Source organism: Stegodyphus dumicola, chromosome 7 (assembly GCF_044657685.1).
Source record: "Stegodyphus dumicola isolate Sdum_Otavi_A_Nest chromosome 7, ASM4465768v1".
In the NCBI taxonomy this organism is placed as follows: domain Eukaryota; kingdom Metazoa; phylum Arthropoda; class Arachnida; order Araneae; family Eresidae; genus Stegodyphus; species Stegodyphus dumicola.
In genome coordinates this window covers 204,878,085-204,899,694 of record NC_140774.1, presented here as the reverse complement: position 1 = coordinate 204,899,694, position 21,610 = coordinate 204,878,085, and the positions used below count along the sequence as shown (strand labels likewise).

At 32.7% G+C, this 21,610-nt stretch overlaps 1 protein-coding gene across 9 annotated transcripts in view; it reads right to left on the bottom strand.

Moving 5' to 3' along the window:
• Nucleotides 1-21,610, bottom strand: part of LOC118188745 (uncharacterized) — a 320,917-nt gene that overhangs the window by 20,466 nt on the left and 278,841 nt on the right. For 5 of the 9 annotated variants that reach the window (XM_085821267.1, XM_085821274.1, XM_085821268.1 and 2 more), the window contains 4 exons: nt 12,571-12,822; nt 7,427-7,556; nt 4,120-4,284; nt 2,034-2,128 (listed from right to left, as the gene is read on the bottom strand). In XM_085821267.1, coding sequence (XP_085677393.1) covers nt 2,034-2,128; nt 4,120-4,284; nt 7,427-7,556; nt 12,571-12,822 — 642 coding nt within the window. The remainder of the gene's footprint in view (nt 1-2,033; nt 2,129-4,119; nt 4,285-7,426; nt 7,557-12,570; nt 12,823-21,610) is intronic. The other 4 variants (XM_085821270.1, XM_085821271.1, XM_085821272.1 and 1 more) reach the window with 4 other exon arrangements.

Sequence of the window (21,610 nt, the reverse complement as noted above, 5' to 3'; positions counted from 1 at the left end):
GTAAATCAGATTTTTTTGTTTGTTTGTTTTTGTTTTCAACAACCTCTATCACTACTGGTAACACTATTTTCCAGCTTTTAAACCATACTATAGATTTCGGCGTCCATTAGTTGACTGATAATTGAGACATTGTCATCACAATGAAAAATTTCTATTATATCATTATTATTTACTTCCACTTCTTTACTTTTCTTTAAAAATTCCATTATTTGGAAGACCCCGCTTTTTATTGGCAATATTTAAATACCTTCAAATTCACAACTATCATCATAAAGCTTAGCTAGAGTCCGCTATACATTGGCGATACATCATGAGATAGGCGACTAGAGACGCATTCCACTACATTTTGTCTTGCTTCTATCCCATGCTGATGAAGTTAACCTTGAATTATAATAGTTATTTATTAAACTTATGGCTATTTCCCCCCACACTAAAGCCTCTCCTAGTTCTGAATAAATAAATTCGCTCCTATTTAAGGCTTATCCAGGGCTGGTTCTCAAGATATTAGGCCTGATGCAGTCTCTGCGGGTCCAAATATATGAACATGCATTTATAGCATACATTGAGTGATGTGTCCATTGCTTCTACTAACAAAATTTGCGTACCATTACTAAACTACAGGGGACTGCACATCACACTTTTTGATCAGCCTTTATGCAATAATTAAAAAAAGAAATAAAGCAAGATGATTGCAATCTGTAAGTCAATTACAATATTTCATCAAAACTATTTGATTTTGTTTCTGACACAGACAGTAAGAACTGCAATTGACTAATTACAGGATCAAAATCGCAATAACAATCTTGTATTTAGCATACATATATTAAAACACTCAATCGATTTTGAGGGCAGCTAAAGGTCCCTCCTCATCAGGAGAACGAAATTACTAGAAAGAGGAAAATGAAGAAAAATAAAGCATTGGCAAAGGAGTCTCAGAAACATGTGGTTGTTATCAGCACTGCATGTGGTTGTAACCGGATTTTGAATCAGAGTTACACTGGCCGCCTACTTTTACTGAGCCAGGCTATCTGATCAAACATATAACACATAGACTCACTTGAGGTTCAGACTTGGTGCGTGAAGGTGCAGTTGTCCCTCGCTCTCTATTTTTTGACTTCGCTGATTTGTTTTGCGTTTTAGTCTATGTGTCATATGCTAGTGTGTTTAATATATGTTTTAATATATGTACGCTAAATACGAAGTTGTTATTGCGATTTTGACTGTCACATTGGCATGTTTCTCTTCTATTCTAATTATAGGATATTAGAGACATATTTCATTCATTACAATAAGTGTATGCAGGGTTTGTCCAGTAAGTAACTGGATTGGTTACATGTTGCATGGGCACCGTGGTAGGGAACACTTGTGGTGGGTGCATGTAGATCATAACCAATACCCTAGCTGGTTCCAAGCAGTGGTGCGAGTAGATTATGACCGTCTAAGCAAGTGACGTGTCATCAGAAAAAATGAGTTTCTGACAATATATTAACACTGCCACAGCCACTCTACAACCCAACCTGTCTCCCTGTGACATCTTTTTGTTCTCCTGGCTGAAAAGAGATGTGAAAAGATACTGATTCGCAACCACTGAAACCATTCCAGAGGCCAAAATGAAGAAACTCTGAAGAAAAACACCTTACAAGACTTCATGAAGGCATAACTATACCAATGGAAACATTGCTGGGAATGCTGTGTGGCTTCACAATGGGTATGTTTTCAAAATTATGAAATGTATTTGCTCTTCAATAAATTCAGTTCACCAATATCAATCTGGTTACTTTCAGAACAAACCCTGTAAAACATAACTTTCTGAAAGTGCTATACAGAGACTTTCTATATTATTTGCTTCGTCATACTGATGAGAAATGCATTTTTATAACAGAAAATAAATTTAAAATGCCAAGCCCCATTGAATGACAACAATTTTGGATCATTGTTGGTCACAGATAAAAATTGCTAAGCAAAAATAATACTGCCCCTAGGAGGTGATAAAAAGAAATTATGCAATAAATTAAGAAAATAAAAATGCTAACCTTTTGCTGACCCCAGATTTCATTTAATGGTACCTTAGTTTGGGATGGGATAACTGGCCTGTTCTGTTTATTCATCAACTGACTGAAAGGATCTACTGAAAGAAATAAGATACATTCTCAGATATTCAGCATTTATTCTTTCAGACTCCTCCTTAAGAACATTAAATTATTCATAGGTATACTTCTAGTGTATCTTTGAACTCAAATATATTCTCATCATAACACAAATTTATTATATAGATTTGAGAAACCTGAGTTAACAACTTTTTAAAAGTTCCCAATATAGGAATACCTGATAAAGGTTTTTAAATAAAAGGTATGAATAAAAAATAATTTCAGTGTAATAGCTTCTTCATATTAAAAAAAAAAAAGCTTTAATTTTAATTAGCATGATATAGAAGTCTTTTTCTTGTTTAAAACATATGTAATTTATTAACTCTTGCCCTTCTTAGATAACAGCAAAAAACTATTGGAACAGACTTAACTGCAAAAATTAATTATATTTTTCTTGCATACAATAGAAGACAAAGAAGAAATGGTAAAGCATTAAAAGCCATCGACCAACAAAATAATATAATTATGCAGAAATATCTTACGAAAACTGGACTATGCCAGTTTTATTTATGATAGAGAAACACAAAAACATGGCAGCCATCAAAAATTTAATCAAACAGTATTCTAATTTTAATGTAAATCATGTATTTTATTTACAATTGATGCCACTTAATGTGATCACAATGAAAATGTGGAAAACACTTGACTTATTGTGATCAATAATTTGATTAACATGACCAAACTATTATAGAACAAGTTTTTCAAAATTAAAACTGAAAAAAAAAAAAAAAAAAAAAAAAAAGAGAGAGAGAGAGAGAGAGAGAGATAAGTTTGCCAAATAAGGTCAAAATAGATTAGAAAATTACCAAGCAACAGAGAAATGTCACCAAATGATTAAGGGTTGAGTTACAAAATAGCTTGGTTTTGATTTTAGTCAACTGTTTAAAATTTGCGAAAGAGTAACTTTATATGACACAGATTTTGATTAACTATCGATCGCCGTAGATATTTTGTCGTATGATAGAAGACTAGCCTTTCTTCTTCTTTCCCCCTCCCAAAAACATGCACAATTTTTTTCCTCGAAAAAAAATTCTGAAAGTATCTACAAAAAATTGGCTGCTTTTTGGCTTAATTTAAAATTTCATGTAAGTATGTTCTTTCTTAATGAGGGATGCCTTCTGAATCTCAATATTAAGAGCACAGCATTGGTGAAGTAATTTCCTTAGGTGATATGAATAGTTGAAAAATACACTTTTGCATTAAAGACATTATGAACAGCTCATAGATAAATTTTTGCATTTTCTAATTAAAATGCTGTGAAAATATCTATTTGTATGTTTCCAAGTTATTTTATATTGTCGCCCACATGGTATAGTGGTTAGGGTGGTCTGACTGTAATACCGAAGGGCCCAGTTCGAATCCTGGAGAAGGGATGGATGTAAAATTGTCTGTCCCTTCCTAGGGAATAATGGTGGCCGCCTGTTAGGTGCCTCTACAATAAAATTGCCACCACTTCTGACCTTAGCAGTAGCTAATGCCATTATAGACAAGTACCTGTCTGCCACTAAGGAAAAAGAAGTTATTTTAATACTATATATTAAATTAGATTGCTGTTTTACAGGGCACTATTTTCTTCATCATTTAATGTTATAATTTGGTTAATGTTATCAAAATAGCTGCAGATAAATATGATCATACAAAGTTTTACACATTACAGAAAAACGCAAAAAACCTCATAGCCATAAAAAAATTAACCTGATATAAAATTACTAAAAGCAACATTTAACCATTTGGACAGCTATAAACTCATTAACTTTCTATCATTAATAAATTATATATATATATATATATTCACTTTCATATTTATAATAAAAATGCACTGAAAATAGATTGAAACTCCTCTAGCTTGAAACAAGGGTATTGGACAAGCTTGAACAAGGATACTGAACAGCTTGAAACAAGGATATTTAACAGCTTGAAACAAGGATATTAAACAAAGACAATGCCAAGCAACAAGTAACAAACAACTTACCAGAACCAAGACTGCCATTCTGAGACCCGTGGATACTCCTACTAGCGACAGTGATGTTCTCTCTGTTACCAGGTAGAGCAGAAAGGGAAGGGGTTAGTTGTGGAGGGTAAGCAGGCTTGACAAGAGGAGGAAGTGGGCCTAATCGTGAATAGGGAACATCGGGAGCTACAATGGACAGGGAAGGAGATCAAATTACTACTATACCTACACAAAATCATACACTATCAAATCTTCAAACCTCTACATATTTAAAATGCAAAGCCTATTTACTTGCATAGTATTAGCAGTACTTGTCTTTTACAGAGGCCTCGGTGAGGAAAAATGGCACTGGTGCAATTTGGGCTCCAGAAAGTGTGATTTGTTGTTTAAAGTTATTAGCATACATAAAAACAAAATTGACTATTGTATCTACACAGCATAAGTTATTTAATACATATGTATAGAAACAATTTAACACAAATTTATATTTATTATAGTATTTTAAATAATTTTGACAATGATTTATTTAAAATGCTAACATAATTCAATAGAAGTTTAACTGTCATATAAATACATCAGCAATCTATATTACCTGAACTGAAAACATATATAAATGTAAAAAAAATTCTACTTATTGTTTTATTTAATGCAATTTTGTTATCAATTTATTTAAAATATACATATATAATACTTAAACATATAAGAGAGCTCATTTTTTACGGACTCATTCTGGTGTTACAATTTTTTGTTAAATAATGCCTCAAACATCAAATACAGTTTCTTTTCCATTGATGGAAGATTGAAAATAATAAATGTGATGAGTATTTTACATAATGAGTATTAAACATGCTAGGCTCAGACAATGCAATTACGAAAAGCCAGTTAGATCACTAACCGTTTGTTTCTTGCCAATGTAGGATCATACCAAATGAACATTCTTGCAAAGCCCATTATTGAAGACAAGTACTGTATTATCAGCAAAATTAATTTTAACAAAAGCAGTGAATAAGTGCACATATTCAATCATAATAATAAAAAAATGAAGGGGGAAAGATAATTTTTATAAATTTAATGGGAGGAACTCGCTTACAAAATGCCCAGTTCTGGGAGGGGGAAAAATTCTTTCTATCTGCATGCTTATGTTGGCCATACAACACACATTTGACATTTTTTTGTCATTTAAATCTAAAGCAATGAGAAAACTTATGGAAAGTTTTCATGTGCTAAAGATTTCCACAAACTTATGTTAACAATTTATTAATTTTCTAAAAACAAAAAGATAAACAGGCTTTAAGTAAAAATTTGAGGGAGGGGCAGAGAACATAAGGCTAACTGGATATTGCCAAAAATTGGAAACTTCAAGATATTTTGTATAAAATAGTGTATTATTTAATTGATAATACGGTTACAGATTTATGAAGGAACTCCTCTTACATGATGAAATTCATTATTGTTAAAACAAAATAAAATGACAATCCTAGAATCTTAAGTGAGAATGAGTTGTATAAAAATTAGATTTAAAATGGAAGGAAAAAATGAGGACAAAGTAAGAGAGCATACAATGTAAAGAATAGGAACTCTAATGAAAAAAGTAAAACTATTTTCTTGATTAATATTATTAAAAATTATTTTAGATTATAAAAGAGGCTGAATGTTAAGTAGTCTTTAGAAATAATTATTTTTATATTGTGTATTGTAAAATTTATGCATGATGGTCATTCAATAGTTATAAACACAAAGTTAAAAAACCTGTACTTATTAGATATAATATATGTAAATGAATAAATTAATTGTAAACCAAAGCTATGAGCATCTTTTTTGAATCTAAACAGCCTACTATTATATATATATATATAACTTCATTTTTCTAACCTCATGCACAAACAAAAGCAAAACTACTACTACTACATTAATTTTACTTTAACTTATATGACAACTGTAATATCACAGTTACAAAATATTACTATTTTTTATAGATTTTATTGTTATTTTATCAAACCAATTTCTTTTATATTTTAAATATTTTTTATTGTAGAGGCACATTCTTTAATTGAATAAATTGTGATTCTTGTCCTGAATAGTTGATATATTACTGAAATACAAACAATTCTCTCAGAAGTACAGAAAACTAAGACAGCTAAATGCCATTTATAAAAGATCACATAAAACTGTGCTTGCTTTTAGGCATTAAGAATACTTTTTTCTGTCACTTAGTGAAAGGAAAGATGTTATTAAAACATGTTTCCATAATTTAAGTTATTCATTTTTGATTCAACGACCTCCACAACCTTCAAATTTTAAAGCAAATTATACACCATTTCTAGAAAACTTCTTACTCAGTCTTTATTTTTGGAAGTATACGTCTATAATCGATGGTTGCAAAAATAAAGCCCAGCAAGGTCTCTTGTGGACATTGCATATGTCAGATGTCACAACAATGTATGGGAAGTAAAATAACTTCTGAAATGTTATGTATTATTTAATGTGAAACATGACAGAACTGATGTCACATTTAATAAGTTGTGAACTTCTAAACATACATGAAAATCTTTAGACTAAATGCAATATGTGTACCACACTATAGCTGGGTAAGGATAAACACCCCATTTTAAAAGTAAGATACACTAAACTGCAAACAATTCCTTATAAAAGTCTAAAATTGTTTTAATTATTTATTTTTTTTACTTAAAAATAAAAATTAAAAATACAGAAAAATCACACAATTTAAACAGAGCACAAACATTACATGAGGTTAAGCATAGTAAACCATGCAATGAAACATTCAAAAACAGAAAAATTATAATATAAATATAGGTAAAATTTTTTAAACTAAAATGATGCAATATAACATATCAGAAAATGAATCTTAAATCAAAGCAGTAGATCATTATTTAATGCTTTTAAAATCAGATGTACAGTGATGCAACTAAACTGAATCACTGTATATGAGGAACATTATTAATTTTAAAGAACACAACATAGTATAAGCTTTTTAGTTTGTTAAATAAATAAATAAAAAATACAATAAAGGAAAATACAATAAATGGAAAACTGAGCCCTCCATTAATATAATTCTATATAAAATTAAATAATAAATGGTGTTGATTCATTGATATTTTTCAACACGTTATATATTTAGACTGAATCCAGCAGTCCCAATTTGGTTGTCAGCTAAATTAAAACGCAAACAGAAGCAATACTATTTAAAAAAAACCAGCCCATAAATCTTATACATGCACTTTTGAAATGTAAGAGAAGAGGCAATACAGAGAAACTGGAATGACAGTTAGTACTATAGCGACAGTAATAAATTTCTTTACTAGTGTACCATGGGATTTGGGGTGATTTTTTGCAAGCTCCTCTTGCTCTTTAATTAATTTTTGCCTGTGTTCTTCACGCTCCCTTTGCAAAGCTTCCTGTTCTTGCCTGAGGCGTTCTCTTTCTTTACGTATAGCCTCCTAAACAAACAAGAAAATTATCTAAAATATTTTACATTGAATGTTTCAAGAACAATAAACACATACAAACACACACACATATATATGTATATATATACAGTCAAAAGTCATTAATCCGGACACCCATAATCCGGACCTCAAAGCTAGAAACTTTCCGCGCATGCGTCAAAGCATAATGCGCTCACGCATGCGCATAGGCGTTTACGCATGCGTGTAATACTTTAACCATGCGCATATGCTTGTGCGCATGCGTATAATACGTTTACGCATGCGCATTTAATGTATAACGGATGGTATAAGCTAAGCTAAAATTATCTAATTATCTATTTCAGATTGCGTTGTTCCTTAACTTTCGAATTGGATCCGGCTTATTATTTTTTGCAGACTTTTAGAGCAATTTTATAAAAGTAAGCTTGAACTTTCGATTATGTCAAATAGAATTTCCGATGCTGGAGCTACCAAAGGATCATCTACAAAGCGAAAGTATGTTTCGATGTCCATCAAACAAAAAGTGGAATTGCTGCAAAAAATGGATAAAGGCATATCTTTGTTCCTCTAACCATTCCGAAATATGTTTATCAATTTCACGCTGCTCTGCGGGGGAGGGGAACGTCGCGGCGTGCGATGAACTGGAAGTTAATCTGTCAGCACTATCCTTATCTTCAGGGCAGATGTTTTTATTTTATTCCACTTATAATTCCTTACTAAATGTAGTATTTCATCTCGATGTATTCCGTCTTTGATATGATTCTAATCAAATTCCTCGTTATTATAAATATCACGAGTACACATCAAATAGTTTTCTGGTTGCAACTTTCTAATTTCGACTATGCGTAATGTATGCTTTATGCATGCTCGCGTTGAAAGAAATGTTCAATAAAGTAAACAAATAAATATAAAACTTTTGTAAATTTTGATACCCTTTAGATCATAATTGCTCTTTATTTCATAAATTACGGTATCATATTTTTAATTTTATAATTTCTGCATGCCATCTTACCAGATTTAAACTGATGATCTATAATCCGGAAAAATCGATAATTCGGATTCGCCGAAGTCCCGACTAGTCCGTTTTGACTGTATAATATTTTATGACAATTATTGAACCCTCATAGGAAGAAGAACTTCAAGGAACCAAACATTTGCTTCACTATATATGATCTGGTATCTTATATATATGTGGCTTAAGTGTTTGTCGCCGATAGTTTATTGGTTGCTTGCATAACTGTACTAGCCAATGGGGTGAAGTTGCCATAGGATAGGGTTGCTGTTTCAACTGAGACGTATACAATTTCCTGTAAAACTTGCCTTTGCTATGACCATCAATAAGTCCAGGGCCAAACGCTTAAGCGTGTTGGCACGTTTTTACTTCAGCCTACATTTGGACACGGTCAACTTTATGTTGCCTGTTCAAGAGTTCGTGAAATTAAATTTAAATTACGTAAAAATAAAAATAATGGATGGTCCTCTGCAACGCGAGCTTAAAAATGATGGAAAAATCTACATAAATGGCATAAATGAGATTAAAATGTATAACATATTTTTTAATTAAGAAAACCATTAGAAAAAAAATTGGTTTTATGAAATAGAATGTTTACACATACATGAGCCATGCTGTTAGATGCAACTAAATTTTTCTTAGATTGCAATGGCCATCATTATCACCTAACTATCAAATGTTGTAATGTCAGGGAACTGTAGATGTAGAAATGTAAAAGCAAATATTGTTTGAAAAATATACCTGAAGTTTAATTTTACAACCTCCTTGAAATTCAAAATTCACATTATGTTTTATTTTTTTATTATAAATTATTTTGTGGGACAGCATTACAAAGAATAATAAATTCCATTTTTTTTTTTTTTTTTTTTTTTTCAACTTTAATTTCGTAACTGGTATTTTAAAACTGTTTAATTTACTTTATATTAATGCTTTAATTTAAAACTACATTTAAATCTATTATTCTGATTTATTTTAATGAATTAATTTTGATAATCCTCCTGATATAAATCAGAAATGTGGCTCTACTGAAATTTTTCCGCTGTTCCTTGAAAAAGACCAAAGAATTTTCAACTAGTATTCATTATTTGGTTTTGTATTTATATAGATTTATTGTTTTGCTTTTTTGTTTCAATTCTGATTTTTATTTTATATACACTCATGGCCATAAATTAAGGATAATTCGGAGTCACGCGGAAATCGAACTCTAAAATAAATATATCACCTGTAAAATCACTACACACATCTTCAAGAATCATATGCAAATTTCAGGAAGTAACCAGATGACACCGATGGTACAGCACAATGACGAGAGTGTAAGAGAGTGATATATAAGGAATATAGGAAAAGAAGTACAATTGTTCGCAGGCGCTTTATAAGCATTTCAGTGCAATAACCGAATAGTTATGAAACAAAGGACGCATTTGGATGATTTTTTACGTGGTAGAATTATCGGCCGTCTGGAATGTGGGCGTACCCAACTGAAAGTATCAGACGAACTTGGAATTGACAGAGTGACATCTCCAGGCTTTGGCAACGATTCCAAGATGATGGTAATGTGAGTAGACGTTACAACACAGGTCCCCCAGAGTTACAATGCTGAATAAGGACCAGTATTTGACCCTCCTAGTATTTGACCTATTTGGTAGTTACTGTCAAAAGAAAGAGGCGGAGCACAGCCTCAGACCTGTCTCGTTAGCTCTCTTCAGCCACTGGTACGACAATATCAAGGCAGACCGTGTACAGACACTTAGGGCAGATTGGTCTATATGCTCGTAGACCTGTCAGATGCGCTCCACTTACTGCAACTCGCTGTCGCCTGCGGTTAGCCTGGAGTAGAGAGCATGCATTGTGGACACCGCAACAGTGGGCTTGTGTAATGTTTTGCGACGAGTCCAGGTTTAGCTTGCAGTCTGATTCTCGCTGGACTTTCATATGGAGAGCTCCAGGTACCCGTTACCACCAAGGAAATATCATTGAACGACACCGTTACGGTGGTGCTCGTTTGGGTGGAATTATTCTGGGTTCGAGAACTGACCTGCATGTTCAAATTGGAACCATGACAAGCCAAATCTATCGGGACGTCATTCTGGAACAACATGTACGTTTGTTTTGGAGCGCCATGGGCGCACAATTTGTGTTTATGGATGACAACGCCCGTCCTCACTGTGCAAACATCGTAAGCGAATGCCTTCAATCGGAGGATATCAACCGTATGGACTGGCCAGCATTCTCACCGGACTTGAATCCAGTAGAGCACGTGTGGGACATGCTTGACTGACGAGTTGCAGCCCGTCAACCTCCTCCTACGTGTCTACCGGAACTTCGGAGAGCATTGCTTTTTGAGTGGTGTAATATCCCCCCAAAATCAGATCAATAATTTGATACTCAGCATACCTAGGCGTTGTACGGACTGTATTGCATTGTCTGGGAGGCATACAATGTATTAACAATCATACCAACCATGTAATATTGGTTTTTTGTAAATAGGTGTTTTTTGTAATTTGCTCCAGGGAGAAAAAAATCGCTAATTTTTTTAATAATATCAAACATATAGCATCTTTTTTTGATCTTTACCTTTTGTTTAATAAATAAGCTTTACAAATAAGTAAAATTTGTTTTGCTTCTAACTGTTCCTTTGCCTGATTCTGCATTATCCTTAATTTATGGACATGAGTGTATTTTTTGCCACTTTTGGAAGATTAAATTTTTTATTAATTAGCTGTTCATTATATATAGAGATATATAGATATATGCTAATAAAAGTGTGCAAGTTTTCAGGACTATCCTTCAAGTTTTACAGACCCACTCAGACACTAAGTCTGGGATTGCAGAAACCAGTTCTTTTTAAATTTTTTTATTCAATTTTCTTAAACCTTATTATAATGTCTCTCTTTTTTTTCATGTTTATTTTAACAATAATAGCATGTATGAAATTTATGCTATGTTCCATTGTATGTGCATGGCGAAATGCTAATTTTCAGAAAATTTCATGATTACTTTTTATTTCTCATTTAAACAATTAACTGCAGGACCTCCAACACACAAATATTCAAAATAATCAAAATAATGTACCAATCAACTGTACTTTTACACTATGCAGTTATAAGAAAAATTTGAAGGAGCATAAAGTACAAAAAGCAACTGAAAAGAAAGATGGCAGGTAAGATGATTATTGCAAAATATCAATTGATCAAGATGAATATTTTTGTCTGTAATAATCATCTACAGATAAAGAAAACAGTACAAGCAAGCATTAAGAATATCCTATGCCAAAGCAGTAATTGCTGCCAAAGTTTATTAAGAGATTTTTTGGGGGTGTACTTTAATTAATTGCATAAAGTAACTGTGGCTTGATGTTCACAAAAGGATTTGTTTCAACATGTACAAGTCCACTCTCTTTAAAACCGAAATCTAGCAAAACAACATAACAGTATTGTTAATATTATGTTGTTATAGTTAACACCTTCCTCAATTTTTTATTTAATGATTTGAAAAATTAACAGCTTGCTGAAAAAGTTAAATTAATTATACCATTTTATTATTTCATAATAATATCACACATATCTAGCTTAATTAATTACATCTTTTTGTAGCTGAAATAAAAAATCACCCTCCCCCCCAAAAAAAATATTGCGCTATTCCAATTTAAAGTCCCTAAAGGGAAAAATCTGCTGTTTGCTTTTTCTGCGATGGGGAAAAATACAATTAAAACAGTAGGGAATGCTGTAATTGAAGGACATATAGTTTGATCCAGCACTGTGTCATAATTAATTACATTTAATGTCATTTCATATTTGCTTGCACTTATAGAGTAAAAAATGACATCATGAATTATCTCAGAAACAAAGTCACATAACATATATAAATAAAAATAAAATCACTTAAAATAATAATCATATAGCAATTATTTTTCACTGCACCATAAGTAAGAAAGCAATAAATTCATGCAAAATGTAAAGACAAAAGCACCAAACAGAACATGCACATAAATATTTTATAAGACATTCACTTCACCTTCTTTTTCAAAGGCTTTGGAGGCACAGCTGGCTTTGCCGTGGCATTACTTGTTTTTTCACCAATTTTCACAGCTTTCTGGTCAGACAGCTGTGGAACAGAATTTGAAAGAGAAATTTTCCCTTCACCATTAATACCAGAAAGTGATGTGTCAGGAGATACAGAAGAAACAACGAGAGAGTTTGTGGTATTAGACAAGCTTTCAGCAACAGGCTCAGATGCAGAAAGTTGGTCTCGAGAAGAATTATCACCCTGCAGGAACAAATCACATATTTGCCCAAAAGAATATCAGAAATGGTTTCATTTAAAGTCTTGGAATTTTGTACTAGTTGCTGAAGAAACAGGGAAGCAAGCACATTATTCCAGAAGATATGCAAAGACTTCAAATGAATTAATATATGTTACTGAGAAATCTAAACACGAAATAGAATGATATAATTTAAGTCAAAATTAGGCAAAATTTATCTTTAAATCAGCATTAATTTTAAGGAAAACCCTACGTATATGATGAATGTTAGATTGTGAGTTTAATCTGTTTTTATTAGCCGAATAGAGTTATCAGCCTTGAAACATAATTTTGAACTGATTCATTTTAAATGTTACTATCAATACGTTATGGCAGATGCCACTTGACGACATTTTGGCCCAAGCCCCATATAACTCTAATCAGTCCTATCACTGTCTAACTCTAACCATGTCCAGGTCCTATGAAACTCTAATTGTATATGCCTTCCAGCAATTTCAAGAAATCGAAGATACTGAAAACTTCTAGGTAGCCAGGGGGAAACTGTACAGGTACTTTAGTGAAAAGTTCCAGAACTGAAAATTGTTTCTTTAGGAAAAAATTAATTTTATCATCAGTTCAGCATGCATTCCCATACGTATAGAAAATTTTTGATGTCAGGAGTGGGGTTGAATACCTGAGAAAATAACAATGGGGAGCAACTAATACAACTGCTAACAACCTTTGCTGCATTTAAAGAAGAGATGAATGTGGGCCATGAACCTATTAAAGAAAGGATGGAAGCTGGACAAGAAAATAGCAGCTTGCCAAGAATCTGTTAAAGAGATAAAAGCTAGCCAAGAATCCATTAAAAAAAGAGATGAAAGCTGTTCAAGAAAAGCTTGAAGAAAGTCAAGAGAAAATGAAAAGAGAAATCACTGACATAATAGAAAAGAAGTTCAATGCTATGGACGGCAAAAAGACACAGTTGAAAATAAAGTTGGAGAAATAGAAGAAAGAGTTTCTGCTGTTGGACAACAAATTTATGACAAAGTTTCTGCTGTTGATACCAAGAAAGTTGGCAGATTAAACAAATAAATAGTAACAACTGGACACAATTCTGATGACTTCAAATTCATACCTATGTCTTTTTGACCCTATCAAAAGCTTTCCAAATATAATGAAAAGACCTCCTGGCAAGCGTCTCTCTAATGGCAGATGCAAATGGATGGGATTCCGAAACTAAGGTCTGCTATCTTGTTGCTTCTCTGAGAACAGATGCTGTAGATATAATCAAAATTCTGCTCAAAAAGCAGAAGCTGCACTTTGAACTGCTATCTGGCAAGTTGGCGCTGCACTTTGGCGAGAAGAATTCATAGTAGGCTTCAGATGAAATCCTGCCAACAGAAGCCCCCCCCCCCCAAAAAAAACTGCAGGAGCTTGCCACTGATGTTGAAAGACTGTCTCATTCCACCTTTTTGAACTGCCCTAAGAAACAAGAAACACCCTGTCCCTGCAGTACTTCATTGATGGTATTTGGGTTCTGAGATACAGAAAGGCCCTGAAAGTTACAGATGTCAAGAATCTAAAAAGCACTTTAGCATATGCCAAGAATTTCGAGGGAGCACAGCAAGTAGCTCGTACAGACTGCTACCCAATCATAGCTGCTCATGTCAAAGAGCCAGAGGATCAATTGACAGCTCATTTACATGATTTAACTCGGTAATTTAATGTCTTGGGAAGGAATACGAGTTGCTACAAACCAACCCTTAAGTGTTGGAACAGCAGTGGGTGAGAGCAGCATAAGGAACTGCAGCCCAAGGCACAAAAATTAACACAGCTCCCCAGCAAGGAGGCAGGAAACAAATTAATGGCCATCTCAAAGAGTGGAGGTTGGCAGATATTGAGAATCCCCATTTTAACGTGCTTCAGATATCTGAAATGAGTGGCGGCAGTAATGAACTCTTCATCATAAGACATATCAATGGAGTTCTTTGTAATATGACAGTACAGGAGACAATGTTACCAACATGAGAAAATCTGGCTCAGCGACTGGTAGATAAACTGATTTGGACACTGCCCTGCTCCAGACAGTGTCAGGTGATAAAACTGACACTGATGGAAAGTTAAACCTTCATATTACATTTAGAAGTGCCATCTACTTGCTAGATCACATATGTGGTAACCATTACAGAACCTTGCGTCCTCAGATTAGACTTTCTAAGGTTACACAATTTTCCCTTGAACTTTAAAAATAATGAACTGCATTTTGCCTTTCAGAATATAAGCCTGTTTGAAGTTAAATAAGTCCATCAAATCATAGCTCAAGATGATATCACAATACCAGAGAGAATAGAATTTTTACCTCCAGGATCTACAGCTAAAATAGAAATTTGCAGTACAGCATAATGTAATATTCTAAAAACTGAAAAGCTCGAAAGGAGTACCAGCAGCCTCAGTACTTGACTTATCAATGACTATCATCATAATGAGAGATGCCAAATTAAGTGATAAGGAGAAAGTCGTTAGGAAAAGTGAAGTAGTTGCTGCATGTATTCCAATAACCTCTGTAAACAAACCAGTACTTCTCTAAAGTCTTTATCTTTGAAGAGCATAATTTTGGAGTTATTGCAGAATTCACAGTTAAGCGATGAAGAGAGGAGTGCTGCAGAGTATGTCATTCAAGTATTCATTCTTTGAATTTCAATTTCAAAGATGTTGTCTCCCGTATGGCTTCTGACATACATTGAACCAGTTTTCACAGCAAAAGAATAATATGGAGGTTCAACCACCAATCGAGCAACATTAGACTGATTGCTAAACAGCAAGAGGTATGGGAACTTCTAAATGACACGGAAGAATGTGACGCTATTGAGCCTTCAATACGTCCCTGGGCCTCTCCCATCATCCCAGTCAGAAAGATATATGATTTAAGTAGAGAATGTCGGTGCTGTTTTGTCTGAAGAAATAAATAATTAAGAATGTGTTGTGGCATAAAGGAGCATGCATCCATCTAAATTGGAGAGAAATTACAGTATCACCAGAAAAGAACTACCTCATTAATGCCATTTCCACCATTAACCCTACAGCAGAAAATTCCTGCTCTGCACATATCATGCAATGTTAACCTGGCTCATTAATTTCAAAAATCTCAAAGGCCAAATAGTCGGATGGATAGAGACCAGAAGAATATGGCATCACACTATCAGTAATCGGAATGCACTACCACTTAGATGACCTTGCCCAGAAAGCTGCCGATATTGTTCGAGGGTCAAAGCGAAATACCAGGTGGTTAATCCAGCCACAGGTCAAGTTACAAATTCAACATTGTCTGACTAACCCATGCACTGAGTTTGAGAGTGCTTCTACTGGAGTAATACAAGAGCTGAAGTGCAGAAGTGGTGCCAATCTTGCGATGCCCATGCCAGCCAGAAAGAATGAAAGATACACAGCCGAGGGAAGCTGCAACATTACCATGTAGGAATACCTTTTGAACGCATTGCCTTTGATATCCTGAGATCTCTGCTATGAACAGCTGATGACAGCACATGTCTTCATTATCACTGATCACTTTACAAAGAGGCCTGCAGCATGCTTTATTTGTGATCAAGAGGCTGTCAGAGTAGCAGAGGTTACAGCATTGGATTTCAGTTACATTCCATTTAAAGAAGGAATTTTATCTCAGTTGTAATTAAAGATGTCTGTAAACTACTCATAACAAAACCCAAATGACACCTTTACATCCACAGTAAGATGGCATGGTAGAGAGGATTATTTGAACCATACTTAACAAATATCTCATTGATGGTTACAAGACAGGACAGAGGATAACTTCTCCTTTAACTGGACACAGTGCCTGGGACTCCTATCACAGTGCTGCCCTGGAGACTACTAGCTATTCCCCATGACAGATGCTCTTTGTCTCCCTTGTGATCTGCTGTTTGGTCGCTCTCGAGACGCACCTTCATAGCCCTGAGGAGTAGATTCAAAATCTCCAGGCTCGGTTTGAGTAATGGCCTGGAGGCATGGAGTAATAGCTTCCAGGCATGGTGTATATAATTTTGCATGAGAACGAGTCAACTTGGCGATGGAGAAGATGAAGACCCATTACTACAAGAGAGCTACAGGACATTAATTGAACAAAGATGACAAGATGTGATTATAGAATCTGATTATATGGAAAGGACTTTTTTCTAAAATGTAGTCCTCCTGGGGCAGTCCGTACACAGTCCTAAACAGGTTGAACGCCATCGTAGTTCAGATCCATACGTCATCAAATTCTAAGTCTAAAGTTATTCATTACAACAGGCTAGCCCCTTACTATTGCCATAGTAGGCAGTTCCCATGGTGTATACAATGTAAATAGTATCCTAAAGACCATGTTGTATATGTGAACATAAATATATAACGTGTATATAATTTTGTAAATGAGTACACAAATTTTTTATATTTTAATTTTATATGCCTTCCAGTAACTTCTGGAGAAGTAAGGCTTTGGAAATTTTTCAGAGGCCAAAAAAAACTATATGAGACCGGAGATAGCATCAGCTCTCAGTTTTTAGTTCAATGTATTGACAGATTTATTGTTCAATGTAATGTGTGAGCTTCACTGTTTAGATGCAATTTGCATTGTGTTTTATGTCCTTAGTAGTTTGAAGTAGTAATTATTGATTGTGCTCTGTCATACTGAGAAGAGTTGGATAAGTACTTTTCTAGAAAGTTCCAGAACTGTAAAATGTATCTTTTTTAAAAATAAATTTTATCAAGCTATCATTGGTTCTGTGTGGAATCATTTCATTAAGAACCCATTACACAAGCAACAGTATTTACCTTTCAAATTGAATTTGTCTCTTATGGATTAACAAACTAACAGTTGCAGTTCTTAAAATTATTATTTCTTTTTACTTTTGATTATTGACTTTTATTGATTTCATTAAAAATACTTTGTATTCATGATATATGTAATTAAAAACATTCAATACGATCAATAGAATATATATATATATATATATATATATTTTTCTTTTCAAATACACAGAAGATGTAGAACATTTCCATCTCAGTCTAGCATATTGATTTAGTATTCTGATTAAAATGTTTCATGACTCCAGTCGAGATGTAACCTCTGTCAATAACTGAGCTTTGATATTAAGCTCCAAAAGAGTTCTTTTTGGTGACAAATCAGAACTTTTCTAGGTTTAATTTTTTTTAGACATTCATTCAGTTTATATTTATGAAGTTTTTTTTTTTTTTCTTTAAATAAGATATCCATTTTGCAATAAAAATAAAACAAGTTAAACTCACATATTTTTTGTTATTAGCATACAGTTTTACTTTTTTCTAGTGGGTTTAAATCCTTACAGTAATAAACAAGGACATTTTAGATACCTTCACAAAACTCTGCCACCTGTGCATAGCGACCATACACTAATAATAACACATAGTGTGTCTGCCGCCGAGTGCTTGAAACTGCTGAATGCTGGTACTTGAACCAGGTCAAAATTTTACCCCAGGTGAACAAGCTAGCTGCATAGTTAGTTCGCATGATTTTTCCCATATTTTCCCCATGTGAATATGAGCCAGTTTTCTCATAAAGTCCTCCAAAAAGGCATTCTTCCTCTTAGGCAGATAGTCCTAAGGGCTTTGCCATATTTCAATAACCTAACCGTCACATATCTGACAATGAATATCTTCAGCTTTCATTTTCCTGTTGCTAAGAATTGGATGATTAACTGTATTTCACAGTCAGTGAGGCAACTGATTTTCTTAGAAATTTTCACTTTATAACTACTAAACGTATAGACCAATGCTGTGCATGCAAATGGCATCAGTTTCTAAAGAAAGAATGCCAGGAGCCTGTGAATACACTAATTGTAATGCACACGTGAAATTCAAAATACAAATGAACCTTACTGAAAAAAATAACTTGCACATTTATTTTTTCTAATCCATTCTTTTAATTTTTTTTCTTCTAAACTTTTTTTTTTTTTTTTTTTGTTTAAATTTACAAATTGCATTTTTTGAAGCCTTCCAGTATTTATTAAAACTAATTTTTAAATTTAGGTAATGATTTTTAATTTCTCTTTGAAAATTGTTTAAAAGACCTTACCAAGCCCCTTTCCCTAAGAATTTCCCCAGCAGATGGCACTACCTTTTTTTTTTTTTTTTTTTTTTTTAACAAGTTACTCTAGAAGAAAAATAGTAAAATGACCACAAAATACTTTTCTTGCTTAAAGAAAAATAACATCAATCACATTTTTGAAATGTATATGACATTTTTTCTTGAGAGTACCCATTTAATGTTGAATTTTGCTTCACCTCTGTAACCAAATGCAATAAAAAATACTCTACAAGAAACAATATGTAAAATAAAAATTTAATAAAGTGTTAGTTTTCTAGCATTGGATTCATTTTTAAAAACTGATATAAGACATAACTAATTTGAAGAGTAATTTAACAATTTCGTTTGCTCAAGCATCAAACTAACAAAACAGAAAGAAAAATTGTTATTGTATCTTAATTATTAGAAAGAAGAATATTTTAAAATAAAATTATGAAATAATACCCAGAAGCAAATAATTATGGTAACCTTTAGACCAATTTGCATAATACTATTTTGTGCTGGAAATCAAATAAATAGATTTTGCTAGTCATCTTCTGAATAGAATGTATACTCATTCTTATTTGAATATTAAATCAATATCTAACCGGAATTATGACTGGGACTTTATATTTGTTTTTAGAAAACTTTCCACATGCGATTCCCAAACAGTTAGAATTTTTAATTTGAATAAAAGAAAACTGTATGCAAAGATCTCAAATATATATTCTGCCTATGAGTGATATAGAAAATTATGACAAAACATAATGCTATCACCCCAGTTCCCAAATAAGTACAATTACACAATCTGCTGAAAAGGTTATTTTTGTATTTTAAATGTCATTAACAATCCTTCCACAATAATGTGCTTGCTAATTGCATCTGATATAGTTAAAGCACATTATGAAGCTATTAATACATTGTAATGACTACACCTAGAATATATAATTCATAAAATTTTCAATCTCTTACATAATAATGAAGCAGATGAAGTGTAGAATAAAGAAATATGTCAACTGTATATCAGTTTTACAGGAATTTCAATTAAAACTTACCTGTAATCCTGAAATGATATAAAGTAAAATAAGTACTGAAATGGTATGTAAAATTCCTAATACATTTTCACCAATGTGTTTTTTAGGGCCTTTTTTCCATTAAAATTTTTAAGTATGTTGTTTTTTAAAAAGCCAGCATTTGAGAAACTTTACTGAACTTTGAAATGAGAGACAATTATTATAAAAACAGATCAAAATCTACTACATTCAAAATATTTACATACAGATTAAACCCTCACTACACTGACTGAATTTTTTTGCTTCAACTTCCATAATAAGATTATACCTGTTAGTTAAAACTCTCAAGAGATGATGTTTAAATTTTGAACTATATAGCTTACTTTTAATTCATGGTAAGAACAAGCACTTCATCTTTAAGAACAAGCATCTTCATCTCAATTCATAGCAATTAGGTCCTGTTTCCCCAAAATGAGAAAGAACTAAATTTTTTATTCAAACCTAACTGTGACTGTTGAAACTGAAATACCAATGATTTTAAAATGCGCAAAATTGTATTAAACAAATATTTAATCAAATCACACTCGCACCATCTTTTATTTATTATGTTATTTTATTTATCACAAAAATTATATAGTTGCTACCAGAGAAAAAACTGAAATCAGAATGCACACTGCAATAAAAATCTGACAAATATTTCACTTAATGCACACTAACATGAAATAAAAGGAAGAATTTTATTAAATTGTAGCTGGAAATCAAATAATTAGTGTACTTTTCCAGCTGTCACTGAAGGTACATTACTTTAGCCATTAAATTTTAGCTAAAATTTGGAGAGAAAATGGCTAACTATATAATCATAAAATTGCATTTTATCAGCTTTATAAGTAAAGTTGTACCCTACATCAAAACCTCTGCTCCTATATTAGCCAATAATCATCTATTTTAATTTTTGTTCCTTGACAAAATAATAATATATTTACTCACATATTTTTCCTCTTTTATTGATTTTATCCCACTACAACTAAGAGAAAATTAAGTGGATAATTTAATTTTCAGACGATGTGGTTACAAATGAAACACAACAAGTTAAAAATATTTCTGAATAAACTGCTGGCAGTTATCACAGAGTTATTTCTTTAAACGAAACTTACATTCCTACAGGCAGTGGCGTATATAAGGGTATGCAAGGAATGCCGTCGCATAGGGGCCCGAATACTTAGGGGGCCATTTAAATGTACTACTGAACTACATTTACGTGTTTAAACTTTAAGACGGATTCCATTACATATATATAGAAGCTTTAATTCATTTTCCCTTGATCAGTTTGGAATTAGAATTTCTATAAAAGAAGATTAATTATTATTTTTATATTTTTTTATCTTGTATGTTTTTCCTTTTGCTTTTAATTTTTATTTTTAGAATTTGTACTATTTACTATAAATTCTTATTTAATTTTGATATGTTTTGATTTTGCGTTTTTTTTTTTTTTTTTTTTTTTTTTTAAGTGCCCCCAACCTATATGGTGCAGTGATGCAATTCTCTGTATGACGCAGATAGGAGGCCCTTGGAAGCACCTGAAAAGAGCTAAATTCAAGTGTTTACAAAAGTTAAAATTCCAGCATTCAACTATGAAATAATAACTTCATGACCTACCCCAGTTTAGGGATAGCAGTGAGCGGAAAATAGGAAAAGTTCCTTTGC